Consider the following 26,205-nt stretch of genomic DNA (forward strand, 5'->3'; position numbering starts at 1 on the left):
GTGTCTGTGGGAGTTTCTGTGTGTGAACCTTCAGGTCAGTCATCTGTGAGTATGCTGCGACATCCAGTCCTCCCCTGCTGGGTCTCCCTCAGACGGTTTGTGTGGGTTAATTTATGGATCTGCAGTTAAACTAGTTACTTTGGCCTTTCTTCTTTCCATAGTGCTTGATGCTGGTCAGCTGGAAGCTTCGCCACCTTTACGGTTCAAATTTGACGATATCTTTTTCGCATTGCTACTTATTGTGCTTTCAAATTTTTTTTAATGTTTAAGAATATTAGAAACTTCAATGAATAAATGTTTATGGTTAAACGTGTTACCTATTTTATCCGCTGAGACATAAAAGATGTTAATTTCTTTCTTTAATAAAAAGCTACAACCAACCAAAAATAGAAATGTTTAGACTCTTTCAAATTTTTGTTTTTCTCTATCTCACAGTGAGATTTTTCTAGGAAGGGCCCATATTTCCCCGCAGGTAAATATCTAAATCATCACCCTCCCTCTGCCAGCTTGCCTTCTCCATATAGACCATCCTGGTGTTATGTTTTCCCCAGGGAAGAACACACACTCATTCATCAGTCCAAACCACCTTCTCCTATTGTTCTGTGGTCCAGTTCTGATTCTCATTGTTGGTTCCCCTGCTTGTTAAGGTTCTCCATGGGAACCCTGACTTGTCTGCAGCTGTCCCGCTAAATACCAGCATTCACTTCCTTACTTCGTATTACTCAAGAGCATTAAACCTTATTGACTTGTTCTCCAATTCATCTTACTCTAATATTTAGCTTTTTTATTATTTGTTGACATAAATGTGGATCATTTTTATCATAGATATTATCAATCTAAATTGGCTCTTTAAGGTTTTTCTTTAACATTTTTATAAGTGACCAAAAGAAGGTAGTTGAGGAGAAAGTTTCTGTCTGTGTGTGGTGACTCTAGAAGCTCTGACACCAGCTACAACTCTTGAAACGGCACATCTTCCTACAATTTTCCTTCCACTCAACTTTCCATTAAAATCACTAGATGAAGCACTCTGAACAGCCAGTTTCTTTATCTTTTGTGACTGTCTCTGGAGAACTGTCAGCTCACCAGCCTTACCCATGAATCTGTAGCTCACGACATAACATTTCTGTATTTTCTTCTTTTATTGACCATATGTCATATTCTAATATTCTAAGAAACTTAATTTTGGAGTCACAAACATCAAAATTAACAAAAATAAATGTTTGAACTACATCACTGTATAACAGACCTTCATAATGTATGATATTTTTACAGTAACTCCCATATTCTAATGCATTGAGATGCACCTTTAACTGTGAGGCTTAAAGAAAAGTCTTTAGTAATTGTTTTAAATCCATATTATGACCTAAAAGTAAAACATTTTATTACAGTAAAGTAAAATATGTGAAGAAAACATGATGTAACCCAAAATATGTGTGACTTGAGTCCCTTTTATGATGTATTGATCATTGCACAAGATTCAACCTGCATTACACACACACACACACACACACACACACACTGTGCACGCGGCTCCACCCCTCTGTAGCACCCGGCGGAGAGAGGCATGTCCCTGCGTGTTCCTGCCGGAGGTCGAGCCTCATAGAGCCAGAACAGAGAGAGACACCAGGTCTGTACGTGGATCTTGACGCAGCAGCTGAGCTCTGCGTGGACTCTCATCGACCCACCGATAACTCTGATGGATCACTGATCTGGATCTGCGTGTTTCTACGTGGGGACTTGTTGTCGGTGTATTTCTGCGTGTTTCCCGGTGTATCGGAGTTGCTCTGCGGTCATGGGTTTCTACGGCACCCTGAAGCTCATCTTCTACAAGGTGAGTATCGGTTATTGATCGGCGCGTGCTCTCCAGAGGTCCTCGGGCAGATCCCGAAGGTTGTCGGGCTCGTGCACCGGCGGGATGACGAGGCGTTTCTGCCTCTGACAGCGAGGCGCGTGCGTGTGCATGTGCGTGCGTGTGTGAGTGGACCACTGCGGAACCAGCAGGAACACAGAGAGGTTCTTCTTCATCCAGCCCGTCCCCTGCTCGGAGTCATGATTGATTATTAGTCATCAGCGCCGTGTTTCTCTGTCTGGACCCAGCAGGAAACCGGAACCAGGGGGTCCAAATGATCAGATGTGCTGATCAATAAAACTGATGGCATCAGCATGCAGGGACCTATCATCATCACAGCTTTAGATTACAAGATTAAAATCTAATTATTCCGTTATAGAGAGGGACATCCAGCGAGGTTGGGTCAGAGCTCTGGGAAATGTTCATGTTTATTTGTCTTTTTAACCTGCAGATAACAAGAATGAAACATTTACTGTGCAACTTTCAAACTGCGAATAAAGCAGGGAACCTCTCCTGAACAACCACATATACTTCATTAGTCCGGCTAAATTTACTTTTACTGGTCTGAAAATCATATAAAAATAGACTTTATCCCTTTAAACATTATTTTAAACCCATGAGGTAAAATCTTCTAAATTCAAATGAGTGAGGAGAGCTGCTCTGTACAGACATGTAAACCCATCTGATCTGGTTAAACAGAAAAATCTTTAAAAGTTTAAAAACTGACATTTTGTGCCATAAAAAAAGGATCAATATTTTACTCAATGAAAATGTAACTGTATCCAATATCTGATATTTTATGTTAGTTTATTTTACCCTCCAGTTATTTTCTTATATTTTTAAATTATTTATTCAACTCTATTCTGTATTTAAAGACGTTTTTTAATTTATTTATAATTTTTCATTTGGACTGTTAGAGATTCCGACCAATGTTGTGCCAGTAAAATGTAAATAATTATTCAATTTCTTTCTGTTCTAAACTATTTAAAGTAAATCTTTAAAACAGGATTAGTTCTGCATTTTGTTTTGTGAATATTATTAACAAGGAGAGAAGCTGTGAGCCACATGGACTCCATTATTCTGGTCAAAGTTGGTTGTACAGAACAGAACAACTGTGGGAAAATGTTTTTATGATTGTAGCTTTCAGATTTTAAGATTAAGCCCTAATAAAGCTGCATTTTCAGCTTCATTTCCCCATCAATAGTTTGATTGAATTAATTATTCTGGTCAAATGTTTTCAGGAAATTCTGTCATGAAGTACAAAGAATCTCTTTGCAACACAGTAGCTGTCTTTTATAATTTGAAACCTCAAGTTTAAATCCTAAAAATACAAATGTTCTGCTTCCCTCTAAAATACAAATAAAGGAGCTGATGTGTTTGGGTCAAACATGTAGACCCAAGAAAGAGGGATATCTGCTGTTATTTGCAACGCTTTGGTAAATATTCTGGGAAAATTTAACTGTATCCAGTTAAGTTTCTCTTCAGCTGAAAACTACAGGACTGAAACCTTAAAAAAGTGACTAGTTTTGATTTCCTGTCTTAAAGTAAAATAGGTTTGAATTACATTTGTTAGTCTTTCTAATATCTGTATCATTTGAATTGTTAAGATTAAACCCTAAAAGCCCAAATCTTCAAGGCTAAAAGAGAAGGAAACTGATGCTAGTCAGCCATCAGTTTTTTGACATATTAAAAATTTCAAAACACCTCAAATTTTTGACTCATTTGTTGGCAAAAAAATGAATAAAATTCAGAAAAATAAGTTTGAAACACACAAACAGTCTTTATAGCTTAAAAGCGCAAGATTTAAAATGTAAAAATAGCAAATCTTCAGCTTTTCTATAATGTGAAAACACAAACAAGAGAGCAGTGCTGCCTGACACAAACAAAAGAATATAAAACATGAAATGAACCCTAAATTTACAGCTTCAAGACTCAAGATTTAATCCTCCAAAACTTTCCCTACAGACAAAATGAACATTTTAAAGTGCAGCTGCAGCAGTTTGCATTGTTTTGGTCAAACCTGAGAGAAAATGGAACTATGTAACCAATTGGACAGTGTTTATCTTTTCAGCTGCAGACAATAAGATTGAATCCTCTAAAACACAATCTTTCTGCTTCTCTGTTAAAATGCAAATGAAGGAGAATCATTGCTCAGCACGGCCATGTTGGCGCCCTCGTTCTGCTCAAATATGGTTTCACAGATAGGAAATGATATCATAAAATGTTATTTAAAGCTTATAGCTTATGCTAAGAGCTTTGATCCTCATGATTAGATCTGTAAAGTGCAGGTTTTCCTCCCTGGAGGAGAAACATTACAAAATACAGCTGCTGTAATTGTGATATTTCCAGGTAAACTTATCATTATGCCTTCAAACTGCAGGAATAAAACCGGTTGAAGGAATGAAAAAGATGGATTATTACAAGTGAAAATATATAACTGACTCAGTTCCTGGTCCTACACACATCTCAGAGATGAAAGATGCAATTGTTTGCTCAGTAATGTAGGAACGCTGCAAATTACAGCAGCTATAATCTGCTTTGTTTGGGCCAAACCTCACAGAGATGAACTGGAATCAGCCTTCACTTGATTATCTGTTGCTTGTTTGCCTCTGCTGATGCAAACCAGCAGATTAAAAGCTTGGAAACATGATGTTTCTGCAGAAATGCAAATAAAAGAGGAGATCAGCTCACTGCGGTCTTGTAGACGCCTGTTATCAGGACAAACCTGGTCTGTAACAAGCACAACTAAATTAGAATACACATAGAAATGATTAAAAATGGATTTAAACCTGGCATACCTGAAGTATGCTTTAATCTGCATTTTATCAATTCAAGCTTAAACTAAATAAAGCTCTGCATAGTTTTCAATGTTTTAAAAGCTGCAGAATATTCAAGCCTTGAAAATAGGAGTTTTGCTCTCAGCAGAAGGATTTCATAGAGGACAGCTGCTGTAATCTGCATGGCTTAGCTCCTGTATGCAGGATAAAGCATCAAAACTCTGTATTTGATCTAATGCTCGTTGATCTTGACAGCAAGAACTCTGGAGTAGCAACTTGAAACTGACATGACTTCGTCCTTACACTGTAAGAACACAGCTGAGACGTTCTTTATAGACCTATTGTCAATAAAGTCAGTTAGAGTTTTATTTCATTTCAGCTTGAAATCCCTTATTAATATTAAAACCTCAACATTCCAGAATAATCCTCTGGGAAATAAATTATTCCGGCAGGAAAAAGAGATATTACAAACCAAATCTGCTTCTCAAGGAATTAGTCTGTAATATCTGCTCCATAAGAGAGCTGAGCTTATAGGATTCAAAATTTAGAGGATGAACAGAGGGATACTGGACGTGGAGGGTGCCTCAACTGGTTAGATGTGGCCTTTAAATCAACAAAATGCCTAAACATAAACCAATAAATTGATGTAAATATGTTAATTTAATGTTTTCCATCATTATTGCTTCAAATCAGAATAATATAGCCACAGAAACATTAGGCTTAGTTTGTTATAAAATATGAAAAAGTTAGTAAAATTAGTTGTTTTCTCTGTTGTATTTAAATCTATTACTTCTGTCAGCAAATCTGATGGCACATTGTTTTTCCCAGTTAATCGGATTGGGCAGGCCAGACTCGAAGGAAAACCGGTGAAAATCGGTACCGGCCAGGAAAAGTCTGATTGGTGCATCTCTAAATAAAACAGATAAGGGAGCACCAATCTACACAAATGACTCCACCTGGACTTTATTAAGTATTGGTATCATTATATTCTCATACTGTAGGAACATTAGGATCTGGTGAATATTTGTGCTTATGAGGATCCAGCCCTATGAATGGGCCATCCGCTGCCTGTCGGCTCGGTTCGTAGCGAGGTCACTGCATAACCTCGACTGATAATGGTGGACTCTGCTGCAGAGATGCTCCAGCTCCAGCAGCACCAGAGTTAAAACATCAGGACTGAGTTATTCTGGTTTTAACAGGAAACACATTCTTTTGGTTTTTACCACAAAGTCAAGTTTTGGGTTTTTTTGTTTTTAGCAGAAGTGCCACAGATGTGACATCTGTTGCTGAAAGCCAGGGAGTCATAAAGGAGAAATAAAGAGCAGATTCTGGATGGGAAAGTCTGACTTTACTGAAAACTAGCCTGAGACCTTCAGGTTTGTGTGTGTGTTGCCGCCTGTTGGCTTGCAGGGTTCTATTTTAAAGCAACGCTGCACCGGCGACATTCCTCCGATTTTCTGCATTCCTGCATTCATTCACTTGCTGAGAGAGACACTCGGAGGAGGGAGACGGTAGGCTGAGTCAGGCCTCCGGGTCGCTGTGTTTGTGTGTTTACCCCTCAGCGTGGGTGTTTCCAGCAGAAACAGTTTATCTGCATCTCCTTGTTACTTCTGGACTCTGCAGCAGCTGTTCTGATCTTTTTTCTGATATCAGGGACGACCCAGAAACCCAAATGTTTACAGGACCTTGTTCTGCTTCTTCCACTAGTCATTTAGCCGTTAAAGGGATATTCCGCTAAAATTTACGCAGAGATTAGTGTTAGTGTCTCGCTTCACGCTTCTCCATCTTGGACCTTGGGCCTATCGAAAGCACAAATGTCATGCATGTTCTTTTTTTTCAACTATAATTATTTGCACATTCAAAACAACAGTGCTGTGAAAAAGTATTTCCCCATTACAAATTTCTTTTGTTTGCTTTTTTGTCCCAATAAAATGTTTTTATATCAGACATAGATGATCTGAGTAAACATAAAACCACATTTCAAATTATGATTTCATTTTTTAAATGACAAAAGCTACCCAACTGAACTAGCCTAATATGAAAAAGTAACCCCCCCCCCCTAATAATAATCAGTTATGGCAGCAGCAACTGCCATTTAGCAATTGTCATAACTGGCAATCATTTTTTCACATCACTGTGCAGAAATGCTGGCCCACTATGCTTTGCAGAATTTATTTTAATCCAGTCTTATTAGAAGGTTTATGAGCCAGAACTGCTTGTTTAAGATTGTGCCACAGCATCTCAACCAGATTTGAGTCTGGACTTTGACTAGGACACTCCAAAACCTTCAGTCAACTTTTGTTTTTAGCCATTCAATGGCGGACATTGTGGTGAGCTTTGGATCCTTTTCCATGCTGCATAACTCAAGTGTTCTTCATTACAAGGTTACACGGTTGATGGCTGGATGTTGTTCCCCAGGGTTTTCTGGTAGAGAAAATAATTCATGGTTCCATCATTAACCGCAAGTGATCCAGGTCCTGAAGCAGCCAACAGGACCCGCACACTACCACCACCACCATGTCTGGCACCATGTTCTTCTGAAATTCTGTTAGTTGTACCAGGATGCACACCGTCCATAATATTCAACCTTTTCTCATTAGTCCACTAAAGATTTTCCTTTTTGGCAAATGTGAGACAGGCCTGGGAATTTTCACCACTATTCCATGTTTTCTCCATCTGTGGTTTGTGGTTCTTACTGTAGTTTTCTGGAGCCCCAAAGGCTTAGAAATGACTTTGTAACCCTTTTCCAGACTGATGGATGTCAGCGACTTTGTTTCTCATCTATTCTTGATTATTATTTTTTTTTTGTTGTTGATTTTTTTAGATTGGGGCATGATGCATTGCTTTTTGAGTTCTTCTAGCCTACTTCATTTTGCCAGACAGGTTCTTCTTAAGGAATTTCTCAATTCTAGAGGTCTGACAGTAATCAGGCTTGGGTTTTGGTCGTGACATTAAACTCAGCTTTATCAAAAAGGTGGTTTTTTTTTATTGATTCAGGATATTTTTTTCTGAGATCAAAACTCCTTTGATGATCTGAAAGATTTAAATTAAATTAAATTCAGTTTATTTATATAGCGCCAATTCACAACACAATGTCTCAAGGCACTTCACAACAGTCAGGTTCATACATTCCAAATAATCCTAACCACTGAAAAGTGCAGTCAGATGCAGTTATTTATTCAAATTGGATAAAAGGTTTTTCTATCTAAGGAAACCCAGCAGATTGCATCCAGTCAGTGACTTGCAGCATTCACTCCTCCTGGATGAGCATGTAGAGACAGTGGACAGTCACTGGCGTTGACTTTGCAGCAATCCCTCATACTGAGCATGCATGTAGCGACAGTGGAGAGGAAAAACTCCCTTTTAACAGGAAGAAACCTCCAGCAGAACCAGGCTCAGTGTGAGCGGCCATCTGCCACGACCGACTGGGGGTTTGAGAGAACAGAGCAGAGACACAAAGAGTACAAAGAAGCACTGATCCAGGAGTACTTTCTATGGGTAGGAAAAGTAAATGTTAATGGATGTAGCTCCTTTAGTTGTTTCACCTAGAAAGAAAGAACAGATAAACTCTGAGCCAGTAGCGTAAATGGGACCAATAAAGTAAAACATAGGAAATCTGAATACAGTCTTAAGCCAAAGGGGTTAAAAAACTGGTTTGGACACCATTTAACCCTGAATTTAAAGTTCTTGTTGAATGATTCCAAAAGTCCAACGAAATGAGTTTAGTTTGTATGGTGGAGTTGGTTGGATCACATAGGGGACATAAGTCAGAAGGGTTAATTAGTTCCCAGTGAAACAGAAATATTGTATTAGCAAAAAACGTCAAATATTGCTCTGATTCTTCTTCTGATGTGACTCATCTGATAAACATCTCTCCTCGATTCTGTGACTTTTGTTTTGAAGCCTGCTGACATTCTAGGTGTCTCTGTCATCTTCTGACAGAGTTTCTGTTTCTGTCTGTCTTCCTAACTTCAGATGAAGAGGAAGCTGGATCACGGTCCAGATGGCCGGCCGTTCCCCTCAGGAAAGAAACACTGCAAAGGGAACGGGTACCTCAGGTAACGCAGCTGGTTTAATATAACAGTGAAGATCACCATGACGTGTTTATTTGGATCTAGGATCACTCATGTTTCCTCTCATCAGCTTATCCTAAAGCTACCAGCATTCTTAACCCTTGATCTTTTCCACATTTTGCTACGTTAGAAATTAAATTTGTTTTTCTTGGATTTTATGTAATAAACCAGCACATAGCAGTACATATTTTAGAAGTAAAATGAAAAAATATACAGGTTTAAACTGTATATTGTGCATCCTTTTACTCTAATACCACTAAATAAAATTGAGTGCCACCAGTTCCCTTCAGAAGCCTCCTAATTAATAAATAGAGTCCACCTGTGTCCTCTCCAGGGTGGACTGACGCTTCCCTGGGGGTCCGGACCCCAAAAGGGTCTGGGAGAGGCCATGGGGTAAGAAGGTGTGGGGAATTTCTATACATGCTAAGGTTAAGATATAAAATATTTAATTATTATTTGTAAATGGTAAACTGTATATATTTGTATTTAGGGAAGTGTATTGTATGTAGGGATGATGGAATTTGGTAAACTCACCCAGAGTGATTAATGGTTTAGTCCTTAAAGAGATTTGTCATTAGAGGAAGGAAGGTTTTGTTGCTCTTGGAATGGTTGACATTAACTGCAAAAGATTCAAGACTTAGGAGGAGGTTCGCCTTCCTGCAGGACAAGCTTGTTCATGTTGGAATGGCCCAGTTAAAGACCTAAACCCAATTAGAAATCTGTGGCATGACTGAAAAACTGATGTAAATAGACACTCTCCATCTAAACTGACTGAACTAAAGCTAGAAAAATGTGCAAAACATCCAGATACTAGATGTGCAATCTGGTAGAGGTGTAGCGTAAAATATTTATAGCTGTAATTGTAGTGAAAGATGGTTCTACAAAATACTGATTGAGGGGCAGCTGAATACAAATGCATGCCACACTTTTCAGATTTTTTGTTGTAAAAAAAACCCCTTTATCCTGTTATTATTTATTATATAACTTCCAGTTCACAATCATGTACTACTTTATGTTTCACATAAAACCCTAATTAAGTACAAATATTTATTTTTGTAGTTTTAATGTGACAGAATGGGAAAAAGTTCAAGGGGTTATGAGACACTATAGCAATTCATAACCGAACAATACTCATCATAACATCTTCACCTTGCCCTGCAGCCCTTCCTGTCTGGCTCAGGCCACGCCTACAACATTTGGGGACCTGCGGCTAGCCAATGGGCATTCAGCTCAGAGGCGACGCGTGAACTCAGGCCCCCCTCCTTCTGGGCTGCAGGACTGGCTTCTTACCTTTCAGGTGAACCTTTTTAAATTATGATTTTTATCATATTTAAAGTCAGATCAATGAATAGAAGCCTTAGTATTTTATAAAAGGCTAAAAGATTCAAAATACATTTTCCTCTTAATATTATCTGTGGATCAAAGCCTCTGATTAAATCTTAAAAACTATGTAAAAGTGGAAACCCACCCTTTAGTTGTTTATGTCATGTTTCCAACCAGCCACACTTCCTTGTAATCTTTTGTAGCCGTCTTAATAAACAGTTCTGCAGGATTTCTGAGGGTCTTTCAGTTTTTATTGTTGGGTTGGTGCTGGAGGGTGGATGACTCATTCGGTCGTGAGTCGAGACTCCACCTCTCCTGTCCTGCAGCACTGCAAAATGCATCCACATTTCTTCAGGTTTTACATTTTCCTAAATGGATTTCTGTTGATGTGACATCTTCCGCTGGCTGCACATAAGCACAGAAGCAGCTGAGCGCTGCCTCCAAGCTGTCCTGATGCAAATAAAAGGAACACACGAGGCTGAAGACTCACATAAAAGGACTCATCTGCACACACAGCAAAATGAAAAAAACATGGACCCTGCTTTTGTAGCTCCGAGAAGATCAGTTTCAGATTAAAGAAAGCATATTGAACCAATTGCAAAGAAATGAAAGACCACTAAAAAAAGTACAAACTAATCTAGTTATGGATATAAACAAATACAAAATCAGTTACTTTTAAATTGAAAAAGGCACTAAAAGAAAGGAAGCCTTAGAAATGATTATAATTATCTTGGCTTTCTCTCCTCATTCCTCTGTCTGCCTGCAGACGTGGAGCGGCCCAGAGAGGCTCCTGGCTCTGGATGAGCTGATTGACCGGTGCGAGACCAGCCAGGTGAAGCACATGATGCAGGTCATCGAGCCTCAGTTCCAGAGAGACTTCATATCTCTGCTCCCCAAAGAGGTACAGCCTTAAACATGACCACATTTGCTGAGGCTTTGTGACAGGACATGGTGTTTTAATGCTGCGTTTATGGTTGTGTCTGCAGCTCGCTCTGTACGTGCTCACCTTCCTCGCTCCGAAAGACCTGCTGGAGGCCGCACAGACCTGCAGGTATTGGAGGATCCTGGCCGAGGATAACCTGCTGTGGAGGGAGAAATGCCGTGAGGAAGGTAAACACTTCAGCAGAGACTCTAACCTTATTACTCCGATTTTATCAGCTTATGTTTTTTTCTGCCTCTAACTCTATTAGCTCCATCCAGAGGTATATTTTAATGACTTCAAGCATTTATTCCAACCATTGAAAGAGGCCTTCATTAATCGTTTTTGCTGGAACATTCATTGCTTTATTAATCATTTCAAGGGAATTTTTTTTTTTATATGGTTTGTCATTTTAACTCTATGTAAATCATTCAGATATAAACAGGCTCTCTAACTCAATCAACTAGTGTTCTTTCTTAGTCTTAAAGTGTTTAACTTGTTTTCTTGTATTATTATCACAAACATTTCAATTTGAAGTCTTGTTTTTAAATCCCTAAACCATAAGAATAATCCATTTAAAATAATGCAAGATGATGAAAATGATTACCTTGGACAGATTATCTAAAAACCGTTAGATTAACCTTTGTCAAATTTACTTATAGCTAATGGACTGAGCATTTTCCTAATGGAGTCTTGGCAGAGTTGAGTATGATGCAGATGGAAATTTACTTGAAATAAATTAAATACATTTATAGAATACAGACAGTAAGTTAAGTAGTTTATATATAAATACGTTTCTGTTCCTTAAAACAATATAACCGTGACCTATTTTGTAAGTGTGCTCTGAGCATAAACCCTGCAGGTATGTTTTTTTTTAAAGGATTAAACAAAAAAGCAGGAATTCAAACTAAAAAACAAACTTCCTGGATGTAAAACGCCTTTCAACCTGAGGGTTACATGCTAATACAGCAATCCATCACTCCTCTTTCATTCAGCGCAATGCAGTGGATAAGTGTGTGTGTTTGTGTGTGCGGCTGGGCGTTCAGCCAGTCAGTTGAGATTCACTGCCAGCACTCAGCAGCCATACCAATGAGGCTACCTAACATTAGCACCACACCACAGCCATACTAATGAAGGGAGCACTAACTGCAGCTCACTAGCTTCATAAATAAGGCTAATTATTACCCCTCACGCCATACCACTGGGAACAGTGTTGCTGTTTGCAAGAAATCAGTTAGAATACAAATGCAACTAGCCTTCATTGGCATCTTCCATTTACATACTGATGGAACAACTTTTCATGTAGACTTCAAGCTAACTAAACTAAAGCTAGACTTAGCTAGACTAAAGCTACCTAACTAATTAAAGTTCAAAGCAATAACACTAAAGGCTTTTAGAGAAAGCAAAACTATCATCCCAACGTCGAAGCTTTAACTGCTAACGTTATTCCAGCAATTAACATCACCCTACACCGCCACAGTTAAAACTATTAGATCAAATACAGAATAAGAGTCTATTGTTTTCAAGCGTAGGGAAGTTTCTCTGCAGTTATTTCTGTCAATATATATATTTTTCGGGATTCATATTATAAAGAAGCCAAACTAATGTAAACTCAAATAACGGGGCATAGTATTAGTTGTTTGCTGTGAAGCTGTTAGCTATTAGCTTAATAGCTCTACACCAACTAAGGGAAAATGGCCTAATTTATGTAAGCTATATAGTTTCTCAGCTGTCATCTCCATTTAAATGTCAAGGTGTCAGTTATTTACATAAAGCAGAGAACCTAATGTTGGCTAATTTGGTAGTGTTTTTAGCTATTAGCTTCATTAGCCTTATCAAGCTCTTTTGTAATGAATGTTGACTGTCAAACATTTTAATATTTTGGTTGAAAGTTAATGGAGGCATTTTATTATTATTTTTTAGGCTCTAGTGCCTTTGTTTTTCAAAGTATTTTTTAGACCGTAATGAGACATGAAATGGTGTGGAAAGAGCGCGGTATGGTAGTGCAAAAACCGTCAACGGGCCAGAATTCGATCCCACAACAGTCTGCGTCGAGCACTAAGGCCTCCATACATGGGTCGAGTGTTTAACCCCCTGCCACCAGCGCCACGACAAATCTGAGGGCATTTTAAACTCAAACTCTGACCTTCTTCACCTTGTGCTTGCACCTTTCCTGCTGAAGTGAAGTTGTCTCATTACAGATTTTTAAATGGTTTCAAACATTCACAGGATGACCAAAAAGCCCAGTTGTGATCCTAGAACTGCAGCCTTTGAATTGGAAGACAGCTTTAATAGGAAGTTGGAGCTTAAAGGCACTTTTTTTACTGTCTAAATGAAACAGGGCTATAAATAAATTGAATTTAGCTAATTGTTTTAAGGATAAGAAAAGACAGAAAAATGACATAACTAATTTCCACTCAACATGGTACTAACTGTTTCAACAACTAAACATAAACAACTTCGCGTTCATTTTATTTAAAACTACCATGGCTACATCTACTACAGCCGGGTTTAAATTTTGTATGGCATCAGGACACAGTAAGAGGACAGCCATTACATCTGACTCTGTTGTATAACGTCTTTTTTCCTCTCTTCAGGTATATCAGACAGTGTGTCATATCGTCGTAGAGAGTGTGTGCAGCCTGGCGCTTCTTTCAGCCCGTGGAAATCTGCCTACATAAGACAGCATCGCATAGAGACCAACTGGAGGAAGGGGGACACGAGGGAACCAATGGTATCATTCCACACAGCTTAGACCATACAGATTGTCCTAAGGTTTATAAACACCAACTGAGTGGAGGTGATTCTCTCCATGTTTTAATAGGTGCTAAAAGGTCACGATGATCATGTGATCACCTGCCTTCAGTTCAGCGGCGACCTGATTGTCAGCGGCTCAGATGACAACACGCTCAAAGTGTGGTCTGCCGTCACTGGAAAGGTACGACGCAGCATCTCAGACAGGCGTATTGATTAAATAAATTACCGTTTTCTGCTGCTTCAGCTGAAACCACATCACCATATCTGTCTCTGAACATTTCAGCATGTGCTGATATTAGTTTTAAAAATAAATTATCAAATGCTGCTGAAGCTTTTATGTAGGACCTGATGAGGCAGATGTTACTGAACAGAACAGAATAAAGTGGCGGCAGACAGACCAGTTGTTTTAGTCTGGGTGTGTTTCTGAAATACTGTTCAAACACTCTTTGTGCACACAAACACAATAAACCACACACAGCCTGCAGCAGCTGTAGTTCAATGCATAGCGTATATAGTATGTGTGTTAAAGGTGAAAACAGAGTCAACAGTGATCGGCTCTGTTTGTTAATGGTCACATGCCGTTCTTTCTACCTTCTCATGCTGCAGCAAACACCTGCACATCCTCAAACACACACAGACATAAAATAAATGTATTCTGAACCTGTCTTTATCCTGGTCTACACCAGCAATGCAGGGTCCATTAAAAGAAACAGAAATAACTTAGCTGAGCTACTCTACGTTAAGGTAACTAACTTCTATTGTTCTACCAGGGAAGGTTTGCAATAATAGGTATGTAGCATCGGTCTCGGTAGTTGGAATTGGACCTACACTGGTTACTAGTATGTATACCGAGGTTTTAAATAGTTATAGATTTAATACTGTTAAATATTTCTGTTACACTCCTCGTATGGTTTAACCAAGAGAAAGTGCCAGGATGGACAAGGTTTGTTCTGCAGTGCAGACTCAGTGCAGCCCCTCCATCACTTGTTACTGTGCACAGTCAGCAGTATGCTAAAAGAAGAGTCCTATACACTTTCTCTTGCTTACAAGAGAGATACATTTGTTTGGAAATATTTCTGGTTTCAAAAACACAGACAGAGTGTAGAAACTAATGAAGTGACAGTCGCACTTACTTTTATAAACTATAGTTGACAAGCTATGCGCAGCATCTCTGTTGAAAAAACAAATGGATGCCAGCTACTTCAGCAGGTAGCCCTACTAACTAACAAGCCAATTTTAGCTTGTTAGACTTCCAGTATTACTTCATAATAAGCAACACGGCAAAGTGGTATAATATTCTGAGGTCAAACAGAAGCTATTAGAAGACATTTGAAACGAAACTGTTATTTTTACAGAGGCTCATTTGCTGTTTATTGAGGCTGCTACAAGACACGTAGACATTTAGTTAAATTGGTTAAGGACCAGATCCTGGAGCAAAATGGTGTGGAAGGCTAAATGAAGTATGGCAACGTTGCTCTGTTTTAGTCTTTTAAAAAAGGCTGGCTCTGTTCTGGGGACTCCTCTGGAACCTCTGGAGATCATTGTGGAAAGACGGATTCTTCATAAAATGAAGAACATTATGGAGAACCCTGAGCATCCTCTTCATGAGACTGTCCTACAACAACAGAGTGTCTTCAGTCAGAGGCTTCTTCAGATCTGCTGTAAGACGGAGCGCTACAGGAGATCCTTCCTGCCCACAGCCATCAGCATCTACAACGGCTCTTTGAAGAAACCTTCATAATATGAGCTATAACAACATTTAATTTCCCTTTGGGATTAATAAAGTATTTTTAAATTGAATTGAATTAAGATAAGGGTCCACATACTCTAGGGAATAAACCTGCTGTGTAGTTGCTATAATGCTATAATTCTTTTTTTAAATAAAACCAATTAAATAATGTTATACCTTGAAGCTTAACATTATTTTGTAAATAGCAGATATTTTTACTCAATGCTGTCATCCTATCAGTCTCATACCGGCCCATACGTGGTTGGGGTCGCTAAAATTCATATCAGAGAGTTCTTGTGAAGATAAGCCTGGTCATTAGAGGGTAGTTTATGGATCCTTACAATTCCAGGAATGTGCTAACAGATTTCAAAATAGCCTTAAAGTCAGATTGGTATCAGCAAAACTTCCCCTCCTATCAGGACAGGTGAGAGTTCAAAGTTTATTCGGGCAGTTTCGATACAAAGTTCACTTATTGAAATGATAGCAGCTGCAGCTGTTGGGATGCTTTCAAGGCAGCAACGTTTGAATATTTCTAGATGTCTGCTACTGAAACCTCAGTTAAAGCTCCTATGATTTACAGAACAGCTCTAAAATGCAACATGTTCCCATATACAGTATGTCATCATAGTGTCAAGGAGGTCACTGAGTGTGTCATTTAGTTAAAGAAAACAAAGAGGTATGCTTTCTGGTTTCGGTTGAACATTCCTCAACGCGACACACCTGCTCCCTGTTTCTGTCCAGGCCTGCCTCAGTGTGAACACTAATTACTCGTGTAGTGAGTACCTTTCCCGCCTCTTTAAAAGCACAAAAATAATTCGATTTTAAAGATCAGCATTTGAGTCCGGATCCAGGAAAATGTCATGTTATTGTAATGCGCTCCAAGTTGGTGGAAAAGCTGGTGGAAGTTTGCAGAGTTTGGAGAGATGGTTTGTTGCCCATGTAGGAAACAAACACGCCTTTTAGCCTGAAGCGATGAAGAGGCGCTTGTTCATCATCTCGGCTTTAAGCATCATCTTAGTTTAAACAAACAGCAGTCTCAGGACATGACGGTCGGGTTGTAACCCGACGGGCGGAGGCTGCGGTTGCTGAAGCTCCCCGTTGCCACGGCAACCCCCACTACAACACCTCCAAGGTGAAACTGAATTGTCTCTGTCTCCTTGTCCTTCGGCAGCGGCTGTGAAAGTAAAACAAATATTGACACACAGGTTTGTAGAGAATGTGGCGAGACAAATACTCACACAGGCAGATTATGTAAAACATCAATTCCAGATTTTACCTTTCTCATTCTTTTCTGTTTTTTGTCATTATATTTCAGTTAAGGTCAATAGTTTGCCCTCCAGCTGTGTATTATAGTATAAAATACACCGATAGCAGGGTCAGGACTCCTTTTAACAACGCTATGCTGTGAAAGTTCTCTGTGGTGTGTAGGTCTGAGCGATTTTCAAAGCGCTCAGTGAAAACAATATCATAGACAACATCAGTATAAACATTTTAAATGGGAGTTACCCCTTGTAATGGCATTAATGACCACGCAGTCATCCTTTTAAAGTGCAATTTATGTCTGAGCTACTGTTGACATTTTAATTTGAGTAAGATTGGCTTAATTGTTTTGGCTCGTTTCACGTGTTTCTTGAAATGAAAGCAAAAGACATTTTTCAAAGTTGATAACTTTAATTTAAAATTAATTTCAGATCAGAATATTACAAATTTTATGTTCATAAAAGAAATTCTGATTAAAGTTGGTATCAAGCAGAAACATTTCTAAACAACTTCATTTAATATAGAACAAAAAGCTTTTAATAATCAAAGTACCTTTGTGCAAAAATTGTTTGATGTTATTTGTTTATCTTTTTTTTTTTTGTAAACCATCTTTCTAAGCTTTCTTTTAATTATTTTATTAATCTTTAAATCCAAAAAAGCTTAAAGCAGCAGATAGGTAGGTTTCACCCCTAGGAACCGTTGTTTGGAGACTTGGTGACCCTAAAATGAAACATTTTAAAGCAGTTCTCCAACATTGAGCTTTGGAGCTCTTTTTTTTTCAACCTCATCCTCTTCCTCGCTCTGGGCGGTGACAAGATAAACTTGGATCTTCATCCAGCTTCGCTTGTCATTTAATTGTTGCTGTGACTGTAACTATGTTCAGGTTTAGGCGAGAAGTTATTTTCTTGTAGGCATTTCTTACCTACTTGAATGCCGTGTTCTCTTGAAGAGAAATGGACCTCTGTGTCACATTAAATGTATACCCCAGGGATGCAAGAAGGCATGGGTGACTAATTAAAAGTTCCTCACCAGCTTTTAAAAAAGGAACATTTAAATATTTGTATAAAATGCTTTTAATTATGTTTTATAGGACGTATTAGGGGTGCCGGTAACTGGTGATTTTGTTGAAAAACTTTGTCCTCTCTGAATAAATATTTATAGACAGGTTTGATATTTTCCTGCCAGTGTGAGATTATGCTGGTACATTATAGGCTAACTTTAATTTTAAGACTTTTTACACATTTTTACAAGGAGTCAGCATAAATGTGGCGGTGCTTTAAGAGTTGATCGTTCAGATTGTTAAAAGTCAAACATGAGACGTTCCCTCTGACGTCCTCTCGTCTCTGCGTCTCAGTGTCTGCGCACCTTGACGGGTCACACTGGAGGTGTGTGGTGCAGCCAGATGGCCGGCGCCACGGTGATCAGCGGCTCCACCGACCGGACGCTGCGGATCTGGGACGCCGAGAGCGGGGAGTGCGTACACGCTCTGTACGGGCACACGTCCACCGTGCGATGCATGCACCTGCACGGCAACAGGTAACTCAGACACACACAGGAACATCCCGTCTCCATGACAACCACAGGGACCCCGAAAGGCACACACATGCATGGCTGTGTAGCTGCTTCTTGTCTCCATAGTAACCTGCCGATGCAGGATATTTATGCTTTTTGTTGTAGCATCATTTATCAGGGTCATGAATACGCATAAAGCCAGCGGAGCAGAGCGAGGAGTGCATATATGAACAAACAAACACAGTCATCAGTAATGCAGTATAATAATTCAGTATAATAATTCCGTATAATAATGTAAATTTGGAGGAGAAGGCGATAATTTCACAGATAAACACAAATTGCAGCTTATAGCATCATACTCATAGTTTGTTTCCCACTATACTGATTTATTTATTCAGATTCTCCCTTACATACACTTAAAGGTGAATCTGAGCTTTTTAGAGCAATTTTAATGCTAAAGTTCCCTGTGGTTCTACTGGGATTAGACTCCTGGTCGGTTAGCACATATTCCTATAGAAACAGGAGTTTCATTTGATCAAAAGTTACTTTAAAGTTAATGTGTTTTTATCATACTCATAGCAGAAGATCAACTCTTAAAGTGGTCTGCTCTGCCACCTAATGTAATCTGATTGGTTAAAGCTGCAGTGATGTCATGCCCTCTCTGACAGGGTGGTGTCGGGCTCCCGGGACACAACGCTGCGCGTGTGGGATGTTTCGACGGGCAGCTGTGAGCACGTGCTGACGGGCCACGTGGCGGCAGTCCGCTGCGTCCAGTACGACGGGCGCCGCGTGGTGTCGGGCGGCTATGACTACATGGTGAAGGTGTGGGACCCAGAGACGGAGGTGTGCCTGCACACCCTCCAGGGACACACCAACAGAGTGTACTCTCTGCAGGTAAACACACACACACATCAGGGTCTGTTACACCTTTTCACCCCCTTGTTTTGGGAAGATCTACAGCGGTTTCTTCCTCTTTGCAGTTTGATGGCGTCTTTGTGGTGAGCGGCTCATTGGACACTTCAATCAGAGTCTGGGATGTGGAGACAGGTAAATATATGGCACATACATACAGTGTCTTGCAAAAGTGTTCCACCCTTTTAACCTTTTCACCTTTTTAATACATCAAAACCACAAACTTCACACCAAAGTAATTTTTTTAGATTTTTACAGATAAATCGAGCCCTTCTGCAAAGGGAACTCTGATACCCATAAATAAAATAAAATGCACTGCAACAACGCAGACGTCTGCTCTTTAGCTAATGGGTAAGAGTTAAGTTAGGTTAGTTAAGACCCAGCTGTTCATCTGAACATGGTAAAAGTGTAAACCTATCAAGACATGGGCATTGATCCAAACTCACAGGACAGTCAAGGAGAGCATTAATCAGAGAAGCAGCAAAGAGGCCCATGATAACTCTGTAGGAGCTGCAGCGATCTTTAGCTCAGGTGGAAGAATTTGTTGACAAGACATTTCTTGGTCACACACTCCACAAATCTTTTCTCTAATAAAAGCCAGGTTGGTTTGGATGGCTTTTAGTAAAGGAAATAATCACAAAAAATTGTGTTTTTCTGATATGAAATTATATGAAAAAGTAAAAAAAAAAAACTGAAAAAGAAGGTCTCTGTAAGGGGTTGAAGTATTTTTCTTAGCACTGTACATGCAAAGTGATCTGGGAGGTGAAAAAACTTAAACAGCATTTTACCCAGAAACGGTGGTGGCAGCATCATGCTGTGGGGACGTTTCTGAACAGGGGCAGGGAAGCTGATCAGAGCTGAAGTAAAGATCGATGAAGCTAAATGCAGAACAATCCTGTTAGAGGCTGAGACTTGAGACAGGGGTCGAGGTTCACCTTCCAGTAGGACAATGACCCTAAACATACAGCCAGAGCTACAATGGGATGGTTTAGATCAAGGGATGTTCGTGTTTTTAGAATGGCCCAGTCAAAGTCCAGATCAAAATCCAACTGAGAATCTGTGGCATTCACAGATGCTCTTCAACCAATCTGATTGAGCTTGAGCTCTTTTACAAAGAAGAATGTCCATAAATTTAAGAGGTTATATGTCAGTTTTGACAGTTTGGTGCCCTCTGGTGGAAACAAAGCAGCATCACATATATCATCAGGAAACCAGAATTAATACTAAAACATTTATACACAATGGGTTTAAGTTCCCTTTAGGATGGACCGGTCTCGTGCTAACCTTAACATGAACTGTGTGTTCAGGTGGATGTGTCCACACGCTGACTGGCCACCAGTCGCTGACGAGCGGGATGGAGCTGCGGGACAACATCCTGGTGTCCGGGAACGCAGACTCCACTGTACGAGTGTGGGACATCCGGACAGGACAGTGTCTTCACACGTTGCAGGGTGAGATATTAATGTAGGAATGGGTGCAGAAAACAGGAAGTAAAATCTGTCCAATTAAAGCCTGAAGCCTGAAACACTCATGAATATGACTAATAGCTGCCTGTGGGACATGAAGCTGACATGTCTCTGTTGTTAGAAGCATATACTGACTTTCTGTGTTGATGTCCTTCATTAAGGTCCCAATAAGCACCAGTCTGCAGTGACGTGCCTGCAGTTCTGCAGAGGCCTGGTTCTGTCCAGCTCCGATGACGGGACCGTCAAGCTGTGGGACCTGCGGACCGGAGCCTGGCTACGGGACGTGGTGGCGCTGCAGAGCCGGGGATCAGGTCAGGATCTCACAGCAGAGTGTCACAACCAACACTATTCACATATAGGAGCTGGTAAGAAGCAGTTTTGGTTTTCCACATTTCCACCAGAGCTTAACAAGAACTGGTGTTACAGCAAGTTCTTAACTGGTTCCTAAAAAGAACTGGTTTTGTTTTTGTGAAGGATTTTAATTCAATTCAATTCAGTTTTATTTATACAGCGCCGATTCACAACACATCTCATCTCAAGGCACTTCACAAAGTCAGTTCAATCAAATCATTTCAAGTGTGGTACATGAACTCCAATTAATCCTAACCATCGAACAGTGCAGTCAGATTCAGTTATTCATTCAAATTGGTGATAAAGTTTTTCTATCTAAGGAAAACCAGCAGATTGCATCCAGTCAGTGACTTGCAGCAGTCACTCCTCCTGGATGTGCAAAGAAACAGTTTAACCACACAAATTACATCATTTATCACGGGACTCCTGCAAACACCAGCTGGATTTACTAGTCCGGTTTTAACCAAGCGGTGCCTGTGATCATCCCAATCAGCTGATGTTGGATCGGCACCAGCAGCACTGAAAAACATGAGTTTAACATGAAAGTTACATCAGGTTACATTTTTTAAGTTGTACCTGAGGGTTTTTAATGTATTTTTGTCATTAACTAAGTAAAAACAACATAAGTTATTTTAAACATGGCGATCAGTTGTTGGTCTCCTTGGACACGTCTCCAGCTCCTATTAAAAGCAGTTCTTTCCTCTGATGATGAAAACACAAAGAACTGGTTCTAAACAAACACCAGCACCAGTTCAGCCCTGGGACCAGCTTGGAGGAAACCAGTATTTACAGAGCCAGTTCAGAGCCACGTCATTATGTCAATAAAAAACGTCTCCACCTGTAAATTTATTTAAGCCTTTGCAAACTGGAGCAAGTTTCTGATCTCTAGCAAGAAAATAAGTGGTGCTTCGCAAGTAATGGCACCAGTTTATAAAGCTTAGAATAAAAAATGTGATTAAATCTCATTTAATCCCATGGGTTGAACTTTGCTTTTCATAGTCTTATTACTGTTAGCTTATGGTTATGCAATGTCTTAATTGTCCTAATATGCTTACGGGGTCCCGGGTAAGGTTCTGCTCTGCCTCTGAAGGTTGTCTACCTGTTAGAATGAGCCCTGCAGCTGCAAAGCAGGAAACACAAAGGTCTGTTTGGACCCAGACTTGGTGAGAAAGTCAGGTTCCTACAGCTTGTGTGGAAATATATCTCCGGTTCTGTGTAAAAGAAACGTGGAGCAACTCTCTGAAGGAGCGACAGAACAATTCTCTGGTGCTGTGACTAGAATGTTTGTTCTCATCTTGCGAGATTTTTAATAAACCTGACTGAGTCATTTTCATCATAACGGTGCTTGGACAATAATATATTTTTTTGCCACAACAGGTTATATCTGCATCTTATAGATACAGCCTATTGAAGCACAGATGAGATAGGAAGATCAGTTTTAAGCATTTCTTTAAACACAGGAAGATTTGGAGGAGATTAGAAGGCCGGGTTGTTTAACTTGGGATTGTGTACAAGATAACATCATAAGCAGAGAAGCTGATGTTACAGTTATGATTTGAGTACATCTGTGGGCCAAATAATGATCCCTGATGAATACCGTTAAGTGTTTTATGATCAGTACTAAAGGAATAAGGCCCAGATTCCAGCAGAAAACCAAGAATACTCAGAGAACTGTTCATCAAGACCACTTTGAGACGTGAAAACAACACTGATGTGTTATTCCTTTTGTGATGCTCCACAGGTGGCGTGGTTTGGCGAATCAGAGCGTCCGACACCCGGCTGGTGTGTGCTGCAGGAAGCCGGAACGGCACCGAGGAGACCAAGCTGCTCCTGTTGGACTTTGACCTGGATGACATGAAGAAGGACATGGATATGAAATGAGAGAGAAAATGAAAATCCAGACTGGAACGGTTTTATTTTTAATGGCGAAGCTACAGACTTTTTGTTGTTGTTGTTGTTGTTGACCAAAGTCCTGACTGAACCAATCAGTCATCTGTGAATGTTTCAACACGACCTGATTGGCTGACAGAGACGTATGGAGGAAATACTTGCTGCTTGATGATAAATCAAAAAGTGACTGAAGCAACGTGTGCCACTCAGAATAATGTAAATATATTATATATGAAAGTTTGACAAACAGACTGATTTATCTCAGTAAGATGGCGAAGTTTTGAATGTAGCCGTTGGATGAGGAATGAGGGCATTCGCTCCTTTTTTTTGCTGCTGTAACAACGAAGAGGTGAAGATGCAGTTTAACCAAATCCACCAAACCACAACAGCCAGACAGATGCAGGCGATGGAGGCGAGTGATTTTCCCGCCCATATTCAGTCAGCGTTGTTTCTAAACCGGTGTAATATCCGCCAGGTCGCTCTCCAACGCTGACTGTACTGGGCGTGTCGTGTTCCAGCCCTCTGCAGGACTGTTACGAGTCTGGAAAACAAGCTGCTGGAGCCAGACATGCTGGGAATGTTGTTTCCCCATCATGCAAAGAGGGAGAACTAACCCTAAAAACCACAACCAGAGCCTCACATCTGCAACAGCTGGAGAGCTTAAAACATTTGTCAGAAATAATGTAGGGAAATGAAACTGAGTTGCTGCAGTTTGGCACATTAAGCTAATCCCTCAGCTCATCTGTTGCTGCTAAAAACAGAAGGGAAGGAAGAAAACAGAACAAGGTCCAATTGGGTCCAAAGAAGGGTCTCTGTTAAGGAAGGATTTTCCCTCTTCCTCATGATTAACAGTTACTCGTCAGGAGGTTGGTTACTATTATTATTCTGCCGTTTTATTCCACCCTTTTTATACTTTTTATTTAGTTTTTAATTCCTCCAAAAGTGATTAGCTCGGTCAGTAAAAAGTTCTGGCAGAGATAAGTTATACTTTGTCTCTGAGGTTCGCAAAAAACTGCAAAACATTTCTCAAAGACAGAAACTGAGATTTTGAAAGATTCCAGGTCCATTTTATTTACATTTAAAACCAAGTTTCCCCGAGGTGCTGTGGAAATCTAAGATAAATAGAAGACATTCAACAAATACTGAAACATTAAAGCCATTAAAGAAGCATGTAAAGAGTAAGAAAATCCACCCTTAATAAGCCGTACAGTACAAACATCATTCAACATGGAGACGTGACAGAAAGCTGGACTCTTCTATGAATTTGTATACCTTTTATTGTTTTTAAACAGTCACACTTTAAGCTAAATGCTTTTTTATGTCTTTATGATAGAATGTTTATCTTGGAGTTTGATAATGTCTCACTCTAACCTTTGACCCTGTATAATATTCAGAAACTTTTGGATTAACGCTGATCTCATGCCTATAGTTTCACGTATTCGGTCCTTACGTTAAGATGCAGGTATTTTTGTCCTCTTTCGCCCTGTGTGTCTCCCACTGCTGTAGGATTTACAGCTTTCCTACCTCAGAGTGCTGAGTGTTAAACTCCAATTCACTCCTGCTATTTTCATCTCTAAATGTTTATCTTAAGAACTGGAGAATGGCTTGGATATTAAAAAAAGAAATGGCAGACATAAAATTTCCAAGATAGACCTCTAAAAGCTTCTCCCAGTCACAGCTGAAGAACATGATATGATTCATAGACACTAAGCATTATTATTTTTTATTTACCTTTTTAAAAGTGTTTTTTTTTTTTCTCGTTCTCTGAGGTCCAGTCTCTTTTTCTTCGGAGGTGAGGAAAATGACGCAGAAATGTTCACGTTACGTTTTTAACGAGACTTCTGTAAATGTTACAGAATGGAGGCGAAGTGCTTCTTTTATCATCTCCTTTAGAACAGGGAACAATAAAAACGTAATTATTGCGAAGAAAAAAGCCATTATTGTACCTCAAAATTCCCTTCAGCAGGAACATTCAAATTGCAGCTGATTTGCTTCACTCAGCCTTATAAACGTTGGATTTAAATGTAATGAATCTAAAGGCAGAAGAAACCGAGAACAGATGATAAAATCAATGCATTTATCACCTTGTGCCTTTTTCTTACCTTAATAGCCACTAAACAGGAGACAGAAGCAGATGGTCTTTCCTGATGTTCTGCTTTTATATCTGCTGCTTTGGTTTGAAGCAGCTACACATAATTCAGATTTTGTTTTCTTTTTTAAAAGCGCCAAATATTGCTTAATTTCCAAGACTGATAAAATAATTATTTAATATTTAACAATATTGTTTCAATCGCACTTGTTTGAAGGAAACCATAAATGAGTTCAGGGAACTTTAATTTGTTCTGTCAGTAATGACGCTTTTTTGTGTAATTATTTATGCATTTGCACCGCTGAACCCTAATTAGGTCTGTCTTTACGTTCATCCCTTAATTACAGGCTTAATCCAAGTAAAAAAGGTTTAAATTTAATCTCCTGAACCCCAGAGACCTGCCTTGTGTGAAACGTTTAGCCACATTTTGACCATAAAAAGATGTAAAAAGCAGATATCAGCAGGTATTCTAACATTGGATTAATTATGTACATGCAGGTTTTTGAATAAATCCTCATGGCTTCACTTTTCCATTTTCTCAGTGAGGACGCTGAGGAGAAAACGGGTTGAGAAAGGCTGAATCTTTTTAACATCCCTAATTGAAGTCTTAGAATTAATTTCTGTTGTGAGTTTTATGTGAAACACTCTCCTTCCTGTTAATGATCATGTTTGGCCTCGGTTATTGAAACACATAAAAAAGGATAAATAATTTAAATCAGTTCCTGGCTGCAGACATTTATTCAATAAGCCGCTGTTGCCAGGCAACTCTTCCAGCCAGTAGGCAGAGTTTGGAGCAGATCTTCCCCCAGCAACAAGTGGTATTTCAGGCAGGAGGGTTGACCTTTTGCAGGTGTGAGGCTCTTTGTTGATAGTATTCTGTGAAATAGTGTAAGTAAAGAGAGGATGTACATAATGAACTTTTTATAATTATAAAAAACTGAGAAAATATTGTCCTGGTTGAATGAAAAAAAGAACTGGATGAATGAAAATGAATCAATAAACATGAGTTTTATAAAATGCAGACTCCTGGTCTTTACTTTGGTTACAATTCAGCTCAGCTTTTATAAAGCTTTTACTTTAGACCAACCAGAAAAATAGCTTTTAACTATTTATTTATTTATTAAATATTTATTACCCACTGTTAGGTTATGAGCTAAATGACCCATCTTATGCTCTCTCATTAAGTAGATGGATCAATTTACACTATTATCAAGTCCAGCAGATGTGATTAAGTTTCAGTTTTCAATTTAGATTCAATTCATAACAAGGTTATTCCAATTCAATCATAAATTCACAAT

General features: G+C 39.4%; 1 protein-coding gene across 2 annotated transcripts; it reads left to right on the forward strand.

Annotated features, from left to right (window-relative positions):
• Window positions 1–1,537: 1,537 nt before the first annotated feature.
• LOC124880890 (F-box/WD repeat-containing protein 7-like) lies at window positions 1,538–25,924 on the forward strand. Of its 2 annotated transcripts, none has more exons than XM_047386292.1 (13): window positions 1,538–1,831; window positions 8,602–8,684; window positions 9,861–9,996; window positions 10,789–10,923; window positions 11,009–11,132; window positions 13,539–13,675; window positions 13,766–13,879; window positions 18,042–18,223; window positions 18,868–19,093; window positions 19,180–19,246; window positions 20,419–20,562; window positions 20,739–20,942; window positions 22,670–25,924. In XM_047386292.1, exons 1-13 carry the CDS (start codon window positions 1,793–1,795, stop codon window positions 22,807–22,809), a joined length of 1,731 nt encoding a protein of 576 aa, XP_047242248.1. In that variant the 5' UTR covers window positions 1,538–1,792; the 3' UTR covers window positions 22,810–25,924. The 2 variants fall into 2 exon arrangements, with proteins under 2 accessions (XP_047242248.1, XP_047242249.1); XM_047386293.1 differs by having other exon boundaries at window positions 1,541–1,831; window positions 20,739–20,888.
• The last annotated feature ends 281 nt before the right edge of the window (window positions 25,925–26,205 follow it).

The sequence above is a fragment of the Girardinichthys multiradiatus genome, chromosome 14, assembly GCF_021462225.1.
Source record: "Girardinichthys multiradiatus isolate DD_20200921_A chromosome 14, DD_fGirMul_XY1, whole genome shotgun sequence".
Classification (NCBI taxonomy): Eukaryota; Metazoa; Chordata; class Actinopteri; order Cyprinodontiformes; family Goodeidae; genus Girardinichthys; species Girardinichthys multiradiatus.